General features: G+C 36.5%; 2 protein-coding genes across 3 annotated transcripts in view; one reads left to right on the forward strand and one right to left on the reverse strand.

The window, feature by feature from the left end:
- kcnn3 (potassium intermediate/small conductance calcium-activated channel, subfamily N, member 3) overlaps positions 1-17,752 on the reverse strand; it is a 77,380-nt gene that overhangs the window by 56,975 nt on the left and 2,653 nt on the right. For both annotated transcript variants that reach the window (XM_056267607.1, XM_056267606.1), the window contains exon 3: positions 3,863-3,958. In XM_056267607.1, the coding sequence (XP_056123582.1) occupies positions 3,863-3,958 (96 nt within the window). The remainder of the gene's footprint in view (positions 1-3,862; positions 3,959-17,752) is intronic.
- LOC130101775 (uncharacterized) overlaps positions 1-17,752 on the forward strand; it is a 41,498-nt gene that overhangs the window by 11,066 nt on the left and 12,680 nt on the right. The window lies entirely within an intron of this gene.

Consider the following 17,752-nt stretch of genomic DNA (forward strand, 5'->3'; position numbering starts at 1 on the left):
AATTCACACACTCACAGACAGAGGGGGCAAGGGAAGGTTGAATGAAGGTAAAAAATACAACCAGAGAGAGAGAGAGAGAGAGAGAGACTGAGCAACTAAACATGCAACTAAGGTGGGAGAGAGAGAGAGAGAGAGAGAGAGAGAGAGAGAGAGAGAGAGAGAGAGAGAGAGAGAGAGAGAGAGAGAGAGAGAGAGAGAGAGAGAGAGAGAGAGAGAGAGAGAGAGAGAGAGAGAGAGGAGAAGCAGGGGATGAAGGGAAGGAGAGGAAAACATAACACGGCGTGAGAGAAAGCACACATTGAATTGATTTGAACAGGGAGAGAGAGAGAGAGAGAGAGAGAGAGAGAGAGAGAGAGAGAGAGGAGAGAGAGAGAGAGAGAGAGAGAGAGAGAGAGAGAGAGAGAGAGAGAGAGAGAGAGAGAGAGAGAGAGAGGGGAAACTGAAAGGGCATAATTTGATAGAGGCGAGAATGTTAGATGGCAAAAGAATGATGAGGGAAATTACAAAGTGGGTGGAATACACAGCGATAAAGTGAAAACAAGGGAGAACATTTTGTTTGTATGTGTGAGCTTGTAAAGATATTCTGTTGGATAAATGTATGAACAGATTTCACTATGTAAAGAAACACACACACGTGTGCTAGTCCCAAAAAAATCAACAAATTGTTAGCTTAAAGTCAACATTCAGCATTCACAGTCTATTTTCTTCTTTAATGAGTAGTATTTAAAGGTGAAACAGGATATTCATTGAAAAAGAAGGGTAGGATTAGATCATATTCATTGGGAATTGATTGAATATTTGTGACATCAACTGAAAAGGAAAGTAATTATTACAAGTTCGATTCATTTTGAATCATTCACAATGATGAATAACTTAAAGAGACATTTGTAATTTTCAGAGGGGTCACATGTAATGCTGCTAAAATGGAGGGAAGGACTGATGATAAATCAGCTTTGTCAGACGTGCATATGCATAACCCTAAAAACATACTAAATCTTCCAAATAAACAATGTTTACATCTTTGTGTCTTACTGAAAATCAACTTAAAAATAATAAGAAAAAGATATGTACTATATATATATATAAAGGCCTGTTTAAATCTACAAATGTAAACTTTGTAAGAAAAAAATTATAAGCAACTGTATGTCAGTGAATGTGTATTAGGAGAAGGTACACCACCATTAAACATTTTTTCAAAGAATTCTCTTATGCTCATCAAGGCTGCATTTCTTTGATCAAAATATTTTTAATGTTTTACTCTATTTATTACAATTTAAAATAACTGTTTTCTATTTTAATATATTTTAAAATGTAATTTATTCCTGTGATGGCAAAGCTAGATTTTCAGCATCATTACTCCAGTCTTCAGTGTTACATGATCCTCCAGAAATCATTCTAATGCTGATTTTCATGCTCAAGAAACATTTCTGATTATTATCAATGTTGAAAACAGTTGTGCTGCTTAAGGCAAGACACCCCAGGTGAATAGGGTAAACAAATAACTAATAAATATCACCATACTTCCACAGTTGATTGATTACGTAAATAATTGCAAACATTTTTTGTATTACAAGTTTTCTGCAATTTTGTTTAAATATCCAAATGAGGTGTTATCTAAATATGCACTAATTTGCATACATTTCTAGAACAAAAATCTGAACATTGGATGAAGTCAGGTTCAAAAAATGTTTGTTTTTTTAATATATAACTAATATATTAAAAAAACAAACATTTTTTTAACCTGACTTCATCCAATGTTCAGATTCAAAAAATGTTTGTTTTTTTAATATATTAGTTATATATTTTTTTTTAATTATATTAGTATTATTCTAATATATCAAAAAAAAAAAAAAAAAAGATTTTTTTTTACTCTATTCACCTGGGGTGTCTTGCCTTAAGCAACACAACTGATTAAATTAAAAATCACTTTTTATCAATCCATAAATCAGAAAATACTGTCAACAGCCAGAAATAAATACATTTTTGCCATTATTTTTAGGAATAAAATGTTGTATAAAATCAACATGTTCTTACCTAATAAAAAAAAAAAAAAAAAAAAAAAGTTGTATAAAATCAGGAAAATTATATATGAACAAACCCCTCTGTAAAAACCTTCAGATTATAGATAAGAATACAACTATAAAGTTTGGTGTATGTAAGTGCTACTGAAGTGGAGATTTATGGCTCAATAGGAGGAAAAACTCATTTTGTGAAAACCTTTAAAGATATATACTGTAATTGAAATCTACAGACGCAAATAGATAAGTGCTCTAAGGTACATTTAAAGGTGTATTTTGGATGTTTTCTTTCCACTAGTCTGAAAAAAAAAAAACACTTTATGAAAAGCCAAAAAGCCCAAAATCTCAAAATTGACAGATGCATAAAAAAAAAAAAATTAAAAAAAAAAATTTGCCTGTAGTGTTTCGCCTTAATATTTAGCGGAAATGTTATGATGAATGGAAAGTTCAAAAGACCAGCAGTTAACTAAAATGGAAATCTTTTGTAAAAAAGTAAGTCTCTATTGTCACTTTTGATCAGTTTAATGCATCCATGCTGAATAAAAGATACATTTCTTTAAAAAATATTTTTTTAAAACGTACTGACCCTAAAACTTTTGAGCGGTAGTTTAAGTTTTGTGATTTGATTAACTTGACCTGTTGCTGTACACCACTATTATCATTCATCCCTCATTTTTGGCCTCCAGCAGATAAAGAGACTTTTTTCACGGGCAGACAGCTTATCTTATTCCTATGGTGCAGACAGCGCAAAGTAAAGCCCAGGACACCCCTTGGAAAATGTTTCCAGCTACATCACTGCTCATTTTCAGTTATGGGGACAAGCAGAACAGGGAGTGGGCGCAATTCCATAAAATTGCCCATAACATGGGCTGTGGGACTGAGAGCGGTCTCTGCACACAGAGTCCATGTGCCGTCCCAGAGAACGTGCTGCCCTCGAATGCCCATGTGACATGATTCACAACAGCTTATTCAACAGCTTATCATACTAAGTGTAGGTTTATGAAAATTTTTAAATGCAGAAAGTTTTCTCTAATGGGTAGGCTTATGGGTAGGGTTAGTGTAGTTAGTGGGATAGAATACACAGTTTGTACAGTATAAAAATCATTATGTCTATGGAATGTCCCCATAAAAGACATAAAAAAGACTCGCAATTCCGAGTTATAAAGTTACACCTGTGTGATATTGTCACAGTCTTCGTCTGCACCAGTCTGTCTTTGTCTCTTCACTACACTTCCCAGAATCCTCCTCGTCTCCACACCTGTATTCACTCCCTCACTTACCAGCCTGTCCCTCGTTATCATCATCTGTGTCACCTGTCTCCACATCATTATGGTTCATTTGTCTCTGTATTTAGTTTGCTTCAGTTCAGTTTGTCTTTGTCGGTCGTTGTCTTTGTTTAGTTGTGTGATAGAAGTCCTGGAATGTTTCTCTTCATCTCTTTTCTTTAAGTTTGTTAATAAAGTATCTATATTGAGTTAATTTCGTCCTCGTCTTCTGCATCCTGCACAACGCCTGACAGATATAAAGCCGCAATTGTGAGTTATAAAGTCAGAATTGCGAGATATAAACTCAATTTACTTTGAGTCACAATTATCTTTTAAAATGTTTTATTCTGTGGTGGAAACAAGCTTCCATACGAAGTACAAAAGTCACTTTCAAACCAAAAGATTTCTGTTGTCATCAAATTCATCCAACTTGAACCTGTTGTGAGATCTGCATTGAAAATTCCACGAAATTCCTATTGAAATAACTAGATTTCGCCCACGGATATTCATAGAACAATGGTGAATGTGTCCACACCTCAACAATAGACACTAATGTGAGAACATCATTTGTGTGTTTACCTGCACCTCTCGAGCATGGTAAGCGATGATTAGTCCAAGAAGGATGACGGTGGAAAGGCTGATAAGACACTTCAACGCCAGAGAATACATTGAGCTCTGTAAAACACATACACATAATGTTATTAGTACACACACCATTTTTATTTCACAGAGAAATATTCACTTACATGTGCTAACCCTGTGTATTTGGGAGAGCTAGTTAAGCAAAAAATGAAATGTCTGGCAATGTCATATTTTATTATAACCTCATGTGACTGACTTGACATGAGCTACAAACATGGTTGTTTTTTTCCATGCAATTTCAATGAATGGGGAATGGATTTTTCAAGCTTCAGAAGGATGCAAAAGTACTAGAAGTATTTTAAAAGTGGTTCAAATGACTCGTGCACTACATTCCAAATCTTCTGAAGTCATACGGTAGATCTGTGTGATGAACAGATGAAATTTTTTAATCATGTGATAAAATTCCCTGCAATGACATCAAATCAGAGTCTGTCAGATGTTACATTCCTCATGAATAACAACTGGAATTTCAATCCGTTTCTCATGCAAATCTATCATATGGCATCAGAAGATAATACACTACTGTTCAGTGGTTTGGGGTCAGCAGGATTTTTTTTAAGGCAAGGAATACTTTTATTCAGCAATGATGCATTAAATTGATCAAAAGTGTCAGTAAAGGCATTTATAATGCTATTTCAAAAAATATTAAGCAGCACAACTGTTTTCAACATTGATAAATATAAGAAATGTTTCTTGACTGCAAAATCAGCATATTAGAATGATTTCTGAAGGATCATGTGACACTGAAGACTGGAGTAATGATGCTGACAATTCTGCTTTGCCATCACAGGAATAAATTACAATATACTGAAATAAAAAAGTAAATTGTATTTACTGTATTTTTGATCAAATCGAAAGCATCCTTGTTAAGCATAATACACTTCTTTCAAAAACATTAAAAATTCTTATTAACACCAAACCTTTCACCTCATTATATGTATAAACCACTTTTATGATTTCTCCATAGGCATAGTCCTCATTCACTATCATTAAATCGGGGGGACAAAATATGATATTGTTCAAAAATTAGCCTTTTGTGTCCCATGGAAGACTCCTACCGGTTTGGAAAGACACGAGGGTGAGTAAATGATGAAAGAATTTTCATTTTTAGGTCAACTATCTCTTTAACTAAAAAATTAACAGCACAATCACAGCATGTGCATCTGTGCCATATAGTCTGCCAAGACATTTTTAGTGTCTTTTCATAATCTATGGATTACATGCACACATCACTTCAAACCACACACATACACGCACACACACATAATGTCATGGTAACTTAAATGTTTGTCTGACTGGGTGTGATTGCAGGGATCTCACCTTGACACCTTTATACACTACTGCCTGCTACAAAAATTTGATTTAATTAACACACACACACACACACACAGCTTGCTTAAACTGTCTCTTGACTGAAAAGCTAAAGTTCTTAATCATTTCCAGCCTGAGCCTCGATGCTGTCCAGCTGAACCACACACATTATTAGATTGGCCACCCGTGGGTCTAATTTAAGGCTCTGTACTGGAAGCATTATTCTACAAGGACAGACAGACAGTGGTGTCTGGGGGACCAACGGCTCCTCAGTCTCTCACTTTCACACTGACACACACCCACACACACACACACATATATAAATACACAGGGCTCCTAACTGGAGCACATACACTGTACCCATCCAGGGGCTTACAGCTTATCGATACAACAACTGTTGCGTTTAATTCTCTGTCAGGCTTTCAAACAAGTCCTAAAGACGATTTTCTCTAATAGGTGGAAAGATTGATTGGCCCTATATGCTCAACGTGATTTATCCAAGATGTTCCTTCATCAACCCCACTGTTGGTCCTGGAACAACATCAGGAGATGTAAAGCCACGACTGTCTGGAAACTCATTTAAACGCACCCAAAACATACAAATATGCACAGACAATAATACAAATGCACATTAACTTGAACTTGAACTAAAGTTACACCCCAGGCAAAATGTATAACTCAAATTGTGAATAAGCTGTTGCCCAAAAAATGTACAACTTACAATGCAGTGTTCTTAACAACTTCAATTTAAAAAAAATCACAGGCATGAAGCAACAATTCACAACACTACCTTCTAAAAAGTAGCTAATACTTCAGTATGCTCATTATATGCTATTATTTCAGGAGCAATAAGGAGCATTTTTTGTGTTTTGTTTATGTAAACACATATTTTATGTTTAAAACATGTTTAAATGTTATAGTTTGACACATTTGTGTCATTTTTGTCCTCTAAAATGATATGCCAATTCAATTAAAAATTAAGTAAAACGGATTAAAATAGAATTATTTATATAATGCAATATAATATACAATATGATATAATATAATTATATTTTTAACAAATAATAAAGGCAAAACTAATTGATAATTATAATATATTATACCATACCATATTCTATTCTATATTATTACAATAAACAAATACTTTTGCCTTATATTATATTATGTTAAAATTATAATATATTTAACATAAATAATACATTAATATAATATAATATAAAATTATCATCTGTGTTCGTTTTACATTAAGATCATCACGTTTAGTTCAGTTTCCTGTGTTTCTGTTAGTTGGTTTCTCATTGTTTCATTCTCATTTGCACCTGTCGTTCATTTCGGTGATAGGTTTGTCTATGTATTTAAGCTCTGGGTTTCTTCCTGTTCATTGTCAGTTCTCGTTGTGTGTATAGCGGTTGTTTTGTTTCGTAGTGTTCTGCACTGCTGCGATTCGATTTTTTCTCACATTTATTGCAACTGGAACGTGACAAAAATATATACGATTAGATTAGATTTAGTAGATAGTACAGTGGATATTTAACAGTAAAGTCAAGGGAGAGAGACCCTGTTCATTATATGTAATGAGAAACACACTATCCCCCATAGCACTGCTCCAACATATTGACTAATAAAGACATTTCTAAAATGAAATTAAAACATGTCATGTCAGACATCACACAAAATTGAGAGAGATCTTTACTAGAGGCCTTTTGTTGAGGATGCTATATTTAATGCGTATGCGGTCATGGAGGTCATTTTACTTCCGCTTTCTTCTCACTTTCCCCAACCCTCTCTTCTCGCTCTGTCTGCGTTTTGTTTTTTCTTACCACCCTTCTAAGTGAGTCCTCAGTGTCTGTGACATGACTATCAGAGCTCATGTTATATACTAGCGTGTGAACAGTGAGTATGACGAACAGACTCATGGCTAGATTAGCAGCTATTGATCCAGGTCATGATGAACACCATGCAGAGCTAATAGGGTTTCTGAGCTCCATTAACTCCATCAGCATTCTCTCACACGCTCAAAATATCCCTCCTGCTCTTCTTTTCATTTCTCCTCCATCTATACAGCATCCTCTCTTTACTTCTCTCTGGTCCTTTTATAAACAACGAGCAAAACGGCTCTGACGTCTGAATACACAGTCATCTTCGAGCCTTCTGCCTGTCACGCAGTTACACAAACACATTCGCGCACAAACACATGCACACATTCGCAGTTGAATGTACCGCCACAAATGCACACAGTCATCTGTGATTCTAATGCAATTACTTCTTCTTGTTTCGATTTCATCATACCGCTGGAGTTGGATGAAGTGACTCACTTGAAAAATCTCAAATACAAGCCACATACAACCTGCAGTGCACACACACACAACGGGAGATCTTTTTCAGATCCTGAAACTCATGATGCATAAAGTGGCATGAAATGGAAGTTGCAATAGTCTTTTTTTCCGTATTGTAACTTATATCCGAGACTTCTTGAACAACAAAAAATGTAGGGCGGGACTTTTTGAACATTAATTGGATTGATGGAACGTTGCTCCTGATCTCTTGTGAGTGACGGGTTGTCCCGTCCTCACGTCAGTAAACACATCATCAGAGAAGTCATTGCAAAAGGGAGGGGAAGTTATTTTCATTAATGATTATGAGGTCACATTAATTTTTGAAAAAAAATGTGATGTGCATGGATAAATCATTAATAACCGGGTAGAACAAAAAAAGAAAAGAAAAAACAATTGTCCATTCTGATATCATGGTGACTTTAACCACCAAAGGAAGGACGGTGTGTTCACACACACAAGCTTAAAGGGAATAACAAGTATGACACAAAAATGCTTCAAGAATATTTTGATATCCAAGACCAGAGAAAGTGAAGGGGATAAAGGGGGAGGAGATGGACCACTCATATAGGCTAATCGCCTTTTGATAGAGTTTGTTTATGCGCAGCTGGACCATAGTCATTTTAGCATGATTTGCGCTGAAAAAGCTCAATTTGTGACACCATCAGTGTCAGATATCATTGTTGATTTAAAATGTGCAATTGAGATGGAGATTTATGGAGATTTTGGTCTTTCTGTCTTTCAAGCAGACAGAAAATGTACTTCTTCTGACATAGAAAATAGCTGGTACCAAGATGGCCGCCGTATGGACCGTCCCTTAAAGGGGCTTTTTCCTGGAGAAACACAGATTTGCAGATGATTAATGTCACTGTATGTGCAGTGTTATGTGTGTGTGACCCTTCATTCGGAGCACTTTGTCTAAGTCAAGCAGTCTAATGATCTGAACCCTCTGGCCAAACCAATCGCACACACGCCACACTTTATCATTCACCCTGAGACCTACACTCACCCCATACAGAAACACACAGCAAATAAACCACAATAAACCTTTATAAACACACACATAAGCCAATAAATACATCACCAACACACACACACACCGCCAACCACAGCTGGTAATATGAGAACCTGATCTGTCACCTTTGCTCAGAGGTTGCTCATTCATAGCTCAGATTACTTGGAGTTTTTATTTATAAATTTTTTCATCTGTTTTCTCAAAAAAAAAAAAAATCCTAAGGCACAAATGACACAGCTGTTGACATACAGAAGAGAGCTATGAAAATTGTGTGCCTAGCATACCTCAACCTAGCTAAAGGTACGGTAAAAGTAGCATAGCTATTAGTTTGGCTGATGGTAGCATTGCTACATTTTAAATCATGCAGCTTTTCATGTAGTGAAGCTATGTTATTGATTGCATTGCAGGCAGCGTTGAGTAGTTACATAGTTGATTATCATAATTTCAGCAATAAATATATTTTATGTTGGATGGTGAGAATCAGAACAAACAATATATAATTAAGGAATAGATTACTCTTTTGAATCTGTTTCTTCTCAGTGAAACGGTCAAACAAATTGCAGTTTACAATCTAAATTGAACTTACGGTTTTTAATATGCACATGAAAAATAAGTAGCTTATTGCTAAATTTACACTGCAAATGTGGCACAGAAGCACTTCTGAATAGCCATTTAGGTGTCTTTACACAAATGCTGCTCAGAGGAGACAAATGCATTTACACAGCAATTTCAACTGTATACTTTGATACTAGGGGCTGAGGTGGGTCAGAGCAGGTATAAATTGGTCTGGCTTTTATGCAGTATTATGTCTTTACACAGAATTTTGAGCAGGCACAGAGCAGCCTTAACTATCCTGTGTAAAGGAGCATTAAAGCTGAAGTCGGCAAGTCTGGCAGATTGAGTGGACTTAGGCAAAATTTTGAATGTTTACAACTCTCATGCCCCTCCCCCACTATCAACGGATACCCTCCCACCGAGTTCGTGCTCGTCAGTGCGTGTGCACCAGTTATCTGTGAACGCGCCCGTCTCATCAGCATCCAGCAACACCATGGAGTATTTGGAGGTATGCTGCCCTGGCTAATCTACCGATAGATTGCAATTGCCAACGTCATTTATACTCTAAATGAGCTTCCTTGATTTGTTAGTGTTTTGAAAGCGAGATACATCTGCCATCACTCTTCGTTACTGCGTGAACTTCCGGTGTGTGCATGTGATTGTAACGTGCGCAAGGGGTGGCGTGTGCCCGATCTGTGATTGACAGTCAGATCTCACACCCCCCTGCGCTGATTGGACCCGATGACCTGGGAGCTGTGGATTTTTGCAAAACAAATAACACGCTCCAGGTGGAGTTAGAAGCTCTGATTTTTTTCTAAAACCACTTTATTTATGTTGTTCTGTCGGATTATAGTGTTGATTTCACTGAACATGATCAAAAAAATGTTGCCGACGGCAGCTTTAAGTAACAAGCTTGTTACTTGAAAAAATGTCAATTCCTGATATCAAGAATTATAATTTCATCTAGTGAAGATTGAATTCTAGATATCTATAAATCATATCCAGCAAATTAATTAATGTTAAACTGGCTTTCCATATTCCTTAGGGTTACCGACCAAACTGTTATAATAAACCACAAAACAAAAACGCTACAAAAACACACACCACCACCAAAACCAAATGTTACAAAAACAGTAATGTATCTCACTTAATGAAAAACACACAGATAAGCCCAATTGCACACCGAGTGGCACACACACACACTTGATTACACACTGACATACACCATTACACCCCTGAAAACCCAATTACATACTCCGAGGCCAAGGAAAAAAATGGAAACACACACACAGCCTCACCTACATACACGCAGTCATACAGGCACATACATTAAGCTTACAGCATTAATGGCCATTTGAAGGTCCTTTTAATTCCGTGCACTATTGCCCCCTCGCTCTTTCACTGACCATTCCTCAGGCTGTCCATCTACTCTCATGTTTCCTTTCCTTTTCCCCCTTACTCTTTTTTTTTCTTCATGTACTAATGATTATTGCTCCTGTGAGAATGCTGTAAAAGCGTTAGTGTGGCAGGAGGGGGATTAGGGTCGGGCAGCTCACTGGATCACCCCTTATATATGTCTTAGAGATGGATTACACATAAACACACAGGTTTGTTTTTTCTATGGTGGGGACTTTCCATTGATTCGTATTGTTTTATTAATGAGTAAAATACATTTTCTATCCCCTTTTCACCTAAATCTAATCCCCACAGAAAACTTTACGTGTGTGTGTGTGTGTGTGTGTGTGTGTGTGTGTGTGTGTGTGTGTGTGTGTGTGTGTGTGTGTGTGTGTGTGTGTGTGTGTGTGTGTGTGTGTGTGTGTTTGGGGTTTAATATATTTGAAAATGTTATATATTCCTGTGATGTCAAAGCAGAATTTTCAGCATCATTACTCCAGTCTTCAGTGTCACATGATTCTTCAGAAATCATTCTAATATGCTGATTTGGTGCTCAAACTTAGTCCTCTACACACTTTTCCCTGAATAAAAACCCAGATACACACGCACAGTGCCCCACAACATTGTGCATTGGCAACAGGTTGATCAACCAAGGCATTTTTCATGCTTCCTTGCATCTAATAAAAGAGTCCAAGCTAAGATGTTCCAAAGGGATGCGTGACAGAGTGAGGAGGGTGTGAAAATTAAGTATTGATTTGACAGGAGCTTTTTCCAGGTATTTAGGGCTGTTCAGGGTCGAGCAGACACGTGAGGCTGGAGATGGATGGCTTTAATGCATGCGGCCTCGTGCAACTCTACACGCTATTGAACAATTTCATCAAGACCTAAAATTACCTTTTTATGTTATCCAATGGAATCCAAATACTGACCAATCTGACCACATTGAACATTAAAAATGCCTCAAAATATGACTTAAACCTGGAAATAAACAGAGTTCCAGAATATTTAAAAATGTAAAATGCTGTGCCCAAAAATATTGTAGATTCTGCACTACTTCTAGTCAAATAAATTGTGTCATTGATCATGTGACTCCTTTCTACAGACAGTCTGATGATTTGCTTCCAATGAAATTCAAGAAGCTCTTTGGATCATCTGAAATCATTCTGGAAAACATGATCATCAGGTTTTCATCCGGAGTTTGTGCAGCTTGAGTGCTGCTGTCATTAAAAACAAAAGAGGAAAACCAAATGCTAAGACACTCTTAAACTCATGTTCATGCTAATAATATAATTTCTAATGAAAAAGAAGTCTAAGTAGAAGCCTTTTCATTAGTGAGCTCAGACTTTTGGACCCTACTGTACTGCATATATCAGCTGTGCTTTAGGACAACAATTAAATTATTTTGGATGTAATATAGAACTAGTTAATGTAGACGGCAAATAAAAAGTCAATATGAAAGAGAAAATATTTACATGAAATACAACAATGCTAGTAACCCGCAATGGCTCCGATTTAACACTGCACTCTTTCGTGCTGTTCTTATCAGCTCTCGCTCTCTCCTGTTCCTTTTACCTGTCTATTTAAGGAAGGAAGGATGTGTAAGGAGTGTGAAGGCACCAGACATCTCCGGAGGTACCACAGCTGAGCGTGTAAGGAACACACACATCTTCACACATACAAACACCTATTGCATGTAACATCAGTACCTTTGCACAGTTGTATAAATTATATTTAACTATATACATGATTTGAGGATTAATTCATTAAACTAATTGCAATTAATTGCATGTCACTATTTTCAGATAAAAGCCCCCAAACAAAGATAAGTGAAAGACATTACATAATTGTGTAATGTCTCACTTACATTAAATCACAGCAATAGCAAACCACAACCATCCAATCAACTCCTGATGGACAAAATCAAGTCCCGTCCTACATTTTTTCTTGTTCAGGAAGCCGTTTCACTCAGATATGCGAGACAAGGGGGAAGTAAAGACTAGTCGCAAATTCCGTTTTATGCTGCCGTTTTGTTATTTAAAATTCCTTATTTAGGGAATAAGTGTATGGTTCAGGAGTTGTGATTAATTGCTTTCTTTTTTATTGCATATTTTTTTAGATTTTAGATGAGTAATGCACTAAATCAATGCATTAAATCAACAGCTATAATATGCACATTATACTCCTATCCAGATCAGCATACACTTCACATACCAAACTAATTAAATCTTCTTTTTTATATCCTCAAGCATATAAAAGCCTTCTTCAGCTTCTTTGATTCAATGTGCACACACAACTGCCATTTCAAAAGAGACGAGAGCATTAAGAGGTTAGGAAAATGTTTTGGGCATAATGATGCCTCATCAGGAATTTCCTGCTGGTTTCCATCCTTTCAAAAGCAGCTGTCACACACACACACACACACAGTTCAAGCGGTGCAGTTAAGCCATCAATAGGCGCTTGATGATGTGCAAAGGTGATTATCAATAATCGATATAGCCGGTCACTCAGAGATGTGAGCGTTCGGCAGCATCTAAGCAGTCACTTTCCTTATTTATTCCCTCTGCCATCACTCAATTTTCCATTTAAATAATCTTGTTTCAAATGGGAGTTACCATTCACTATACAGGGGGTTTGAGGAGAGGTAATTCCCCATTAGATGAGTCGAATCAAATTGAAGCAGTTTGGAGGAAGTGGAGGAGCATCAGTATCTCGCATGTCTCTGGACCTTCAACAGTAATGCACTGAGAGAAAAGCCCTTTAATTGCTCTGAGGGGCGATGCAGCACTAACAGGCTTCTATTGTGCTGTTTTATAATGGCTATAATGGTATACAATCAGCATGGCCATTATTCATGTGCAAACTTGACTCACTCACCCGTTTTCCATCTCAAATAAAGAGATTTTATTACAGCCTTTCATTTCATCTCTTCTAACACTCACTCGCTTTTTTCTCCCTCTCCAATAACACTCCCCCGTTCGCCGCCCACTACAATAACAGAGAGAAAGAGAGAAAGAGCACTAAGGATAGTGAGTACAAGAAAGAAAGTGAAAAATATCCAGACCCAGAATAATTACCACGAGAGAAGCGGAAAGGAATCGCCAGAGAGAGGAAAGGGAAAATGAGTACAAGAGAGAGTGAAAGAATGAGAAAAGAGAAGAAAAAAAATGTGTGTGACAGAGAGAAAAAGAGAAACAAAGCGTAAGTGGAAAAGAGCGATAGACAAAAGAGAAAGCCACAGGGAAGACAGACAGCGAAAGAGAGATACTGAGAACAAATTTCCTATATATCTGCCATATCACAAGCACCTGTGCAGAACAAGGACCACAACCAACCACACGTACAAGGGATTTCCAGACTACATGCTGAGACAGATCCATTCAGAACAGTGCCAGATGCAAGAGAACACCTCATAACGCTCGCACAAACCCACTCGCGCACAGACACACACTTCAGATGACGGAGCTGTTCCAAAACCTACTGAGCATTTTAAGCAACACAAAGACTCGGTTATTCTGCCTTCTAAGACACCTTGTTTTAGACAAATTTCAAAGGAGCATTGCATGTAGCGTTCAAGGTAAATGCAATCCCAGAATGCACTGCAGCAAGCTCATCAAAAAATAAATCCAATATGGCAGAAAATGCAATAGAACTATCGATCATAATAATGAAAATTATCAATAAAAACATTACAGTGTCATTAAAATGTACAATTTACCCAATATTTATGTGTGCTGTGTTTTTAAGCTCATTGGAGTATCCAGTGGTCAGCTTAGCAACAGGCTAACGTCAAACTCTATTGGAGTCAATAGAGTTGAGTAATGCTACGTAAAGCGTCCCAAATCGTATGGTTTTACCATAATATTAATGTGTGCTAAGGGTTTTTAAGCTTATAAGAGTACTACGCAGCTTTTAGCTTAGCAGCATGCTAACATCAAACTCTATTGGACTAAATTGAGAGATGAATATGCCTACATATAACGCCCTAAATCATGTATGTTAACTAACATGTGTTTTTAAGCATGAGTATATCCAGCTGTTTTCAACATACTAACTCCAAACTGAATCAATTGAAAGTTGAGTACCTACTGTACATATAAGGTGCCAAATGGGTCACTTATAAGGTTCCATAATGCTTTTATCAGTTAATATTAGCATATTAGCTTCCTGCCATCAAATAAATCAAGCAACTGACACCAAAGTTAAATAAGTTGACAATAAGCTCAGCTCTGTGTGTCTATTTCTTACTCACCCGCACACACATTTAGTCTTCAATCTGAGGCTGTGGCGTTAACAGTGGAAAAATATTTCACCTTGACACGATGTGTCAGTTACATTCAATCATTTTAACGTAACGACAATAATCAGTCACTTACATAACTTCAGCCTCACTGATTTTGAGACTTTGGCTTTATATAAAATGTTACTAGTCTGTAATTCAGCTGAAGTGAACGTCAGTTATTGTCTTGAGTAACACTATGTAGGCTGTAATGGCAGTTACATCTACTTTGATCATCAAGCAACACTTGATGTTTAGCTCAAGCGCAGACTGCGTGGATGCGTGTTCTTGTCTCCCATGGGTTCGAAAATTATGCAGAGCAAAATGGAGGTTTGTCATGCATAAATAAAGAAACAGTATATTCCTTCAAAATGTATAAATCTGTTTTAGGGGAGCTAAACACAGTCAACCCAGACCACTTTCTGTATTAAACTGTGTCAGTATTGGGTTTATTGAGCTCTATCATCAACATGCTTTCAATTTCCACAAACAATTTTGACTCATCTCTCAGTTGTTTACAGTCTTCAAACACTTAATGTAAGTCTAGACAGTGTGGAGGGTTTAAAAGTTGAAATGTGTAGCTTGAATCTTGGTTGGCAGTAAATTATTTATAATTCATTGATTCTCCCTACTACTACTTTATCATTTAAATTTTCAGAAAAGTTTAGAAGGTCTTCCAGGTCAGACCAGCCACTAGTCATACCTGCGATCACTGAAAACTGTGAGCCACACAGCATTTGATCACTGGATTTACAGAAATCATTTCACTTTTTAGAAGAGTTTTCTCAACGTTGCATATCTAAACAACTCTTGAAGAACACTTTAATTACTATTTGAATTATCATTCAGTGAGTCATTTTACTGTCTTTGGAAGGCTTTTGTCTTTCAAACACATTAAAATGTACAAGTTTAGGTTATTTCATATTGTCATTTGTCATGCAATGTAGGCATGGCATTCCCCCAACTTTTTTTTCCAGCTGAACCTCTTTGACCTAATATATTTAATTGAAGTACCCCCTGAGATTTTAAGTTAGATCAATAATAAAATTAAGTCAAAAATAATGTTAAAGGAATACTCCACCCAAAAATGAAAATTCTGTCATCATTTACTCACCCTCAAGTTGTTGCAAACCTGTATGAGTTTATTTCTTCTGATGAACACAAAGGAAGATATTTTGAAGAACGATTGGAACTTTGGCACCATTGACTATCATAGTATTTTTTTTTCTACTATGGAAGTCAATGGTGCCAAACAACTGTTTGGTTCCAATCGTTCTTCAAAATATCTTCCTTTGTGTTCATCAGAAGAAATAAACTCATACAGGTTTGCAACAACTTGAGGGTGAGTAAATGATGACAGAATTTTCATTTTTGGGTGGAGTATCCCTTTAATGTTAAATAGTACAATTCACCGTTCTCTGATGTTGGTTAATTGTCATATGACATGCAGTTAAACAAATAAAATATTTGTATTATTAAAAAAAAATTAATAAAAAAAAAATGTGTGTGCTTTTCATTAAACTCACAAACCCCCTGCCTGATATTTAATGCACTTCATGTTGTTGATAACAAAGAGTGGAATATATTTTCTTTCTTTTTGTATTTTTATATCAATACCGTACAAGATTATCCCATTCAAATCAATCTGATAAAATGATTTAGTTCAAAAGTAATCTAAAGGCAGGCCTAATCAAAAAGTAGTCCGATTATATTACCTTAAATGTGTATAACTAAAATTTTTGTCATGTAATTTTGAATCAGTAACCGACTACAATTTGTTATTACTAGTAATCTGCCCAGCACTGGCCACGGTATGTTTGTGAGGGATGATTAAATGTTCTTCTAGGAACTTGTTTTGGATCCAGAACATTCCTTTAAATAAAGTTTCATAAGCATTTTCTTAATCACACAAATATTACTGATCTCTACTCCATTTAAGAAATCTCAGCTGTCCAAAATTCTTTCTGAGCCTACAGACATCTGATCCTGTCAACATTACGAACCTTGAATGTCTACTGCAATGTGTATGTTCACTAAGATAGACAACTATTTAAAACATTCATGCTCACGCCAGATACACAGGTGCATCATTACTGTCCTCTGTTCCAAAAAGGTGACAAATGCCATACCAATTCTCCACGGATGTTTGTTTTGAGAGTTGATTTTCAGCTTAGCTTGTGAATCATGATATGGCCTTGCACCCTCTGAATAACAGAAGCTCCCGTGATGGGTTTCTGCGATCACACACTTCGTGCCCATTCAAACTGAGAGGGCTTTGAATGCAACTACCGAAAAACATTTATTTATATCTCTGATGATTAAGTCGCAGGATTATTGTTGGTGTTTGTGACAAAACAATCACGCATTCACATTGCACATCTACATATGGTCACTCCAAATGAGTCACACTTTTCGCAGATCACTTGCTTTAAACAAAATTCTGTCATCATCTAATCCACCCTCACGTTGCTCAAAACCTGTGACTTTTTCCAGTGGAACACATAAGCAGACGCAGTTACTATAAAAAAAGGCCTTAAGCTGCTATTTTTTATAAAACGAAAATGCAACTGATCATTGGCTTTGAAAGTCATTCGAAAAATTTAGCTTGGTTTATTTAAGTTAAAAAAACAACAACACTAAACAGAAACTATGGCACGGTGCGGTCACATTTCTGTTAAATTTTCTGAAGAAGAAAAGGTCCATTGACAAAAGTGTAGAAATGTATGAAGCACCATTTACACAGACGTCAAACCAAAAGCAGCTTTCTGTTGGTCCCGATGAAGCCGATGCAAAATCTGCATTGTTAAATGTTTCGCCATCACGTGAAATTCCCAATCGCATGGATACCTACTGAAATGAGGTTTGTTCTCACATGTCAAGCCAGCACTGTTGGGCTGCCATTTTTTTTTACCGTATTTGATGTGCTCAATGCATGTGCATGT

The sequence above is a fragment of the Rhinichthys klamathensis genome, unplaced genomic scaffold (assembly GCF_029890125.1).
Source record: "Rhinichthys klamathensis goyatoka isolate OS25496 unplaced genomic scaffold, OSU_Roscu_1.1 h1tg000262l_1, whole genome shotgun sequence".
NCBI classification, from domain to species: domain Eukaryota; kingdom Metazoa; phylum Chordata; class Actinopteri; order Cypriniformes; family Leuciscidae; genus Rhinichthys; species Rhinichthys klamathensis.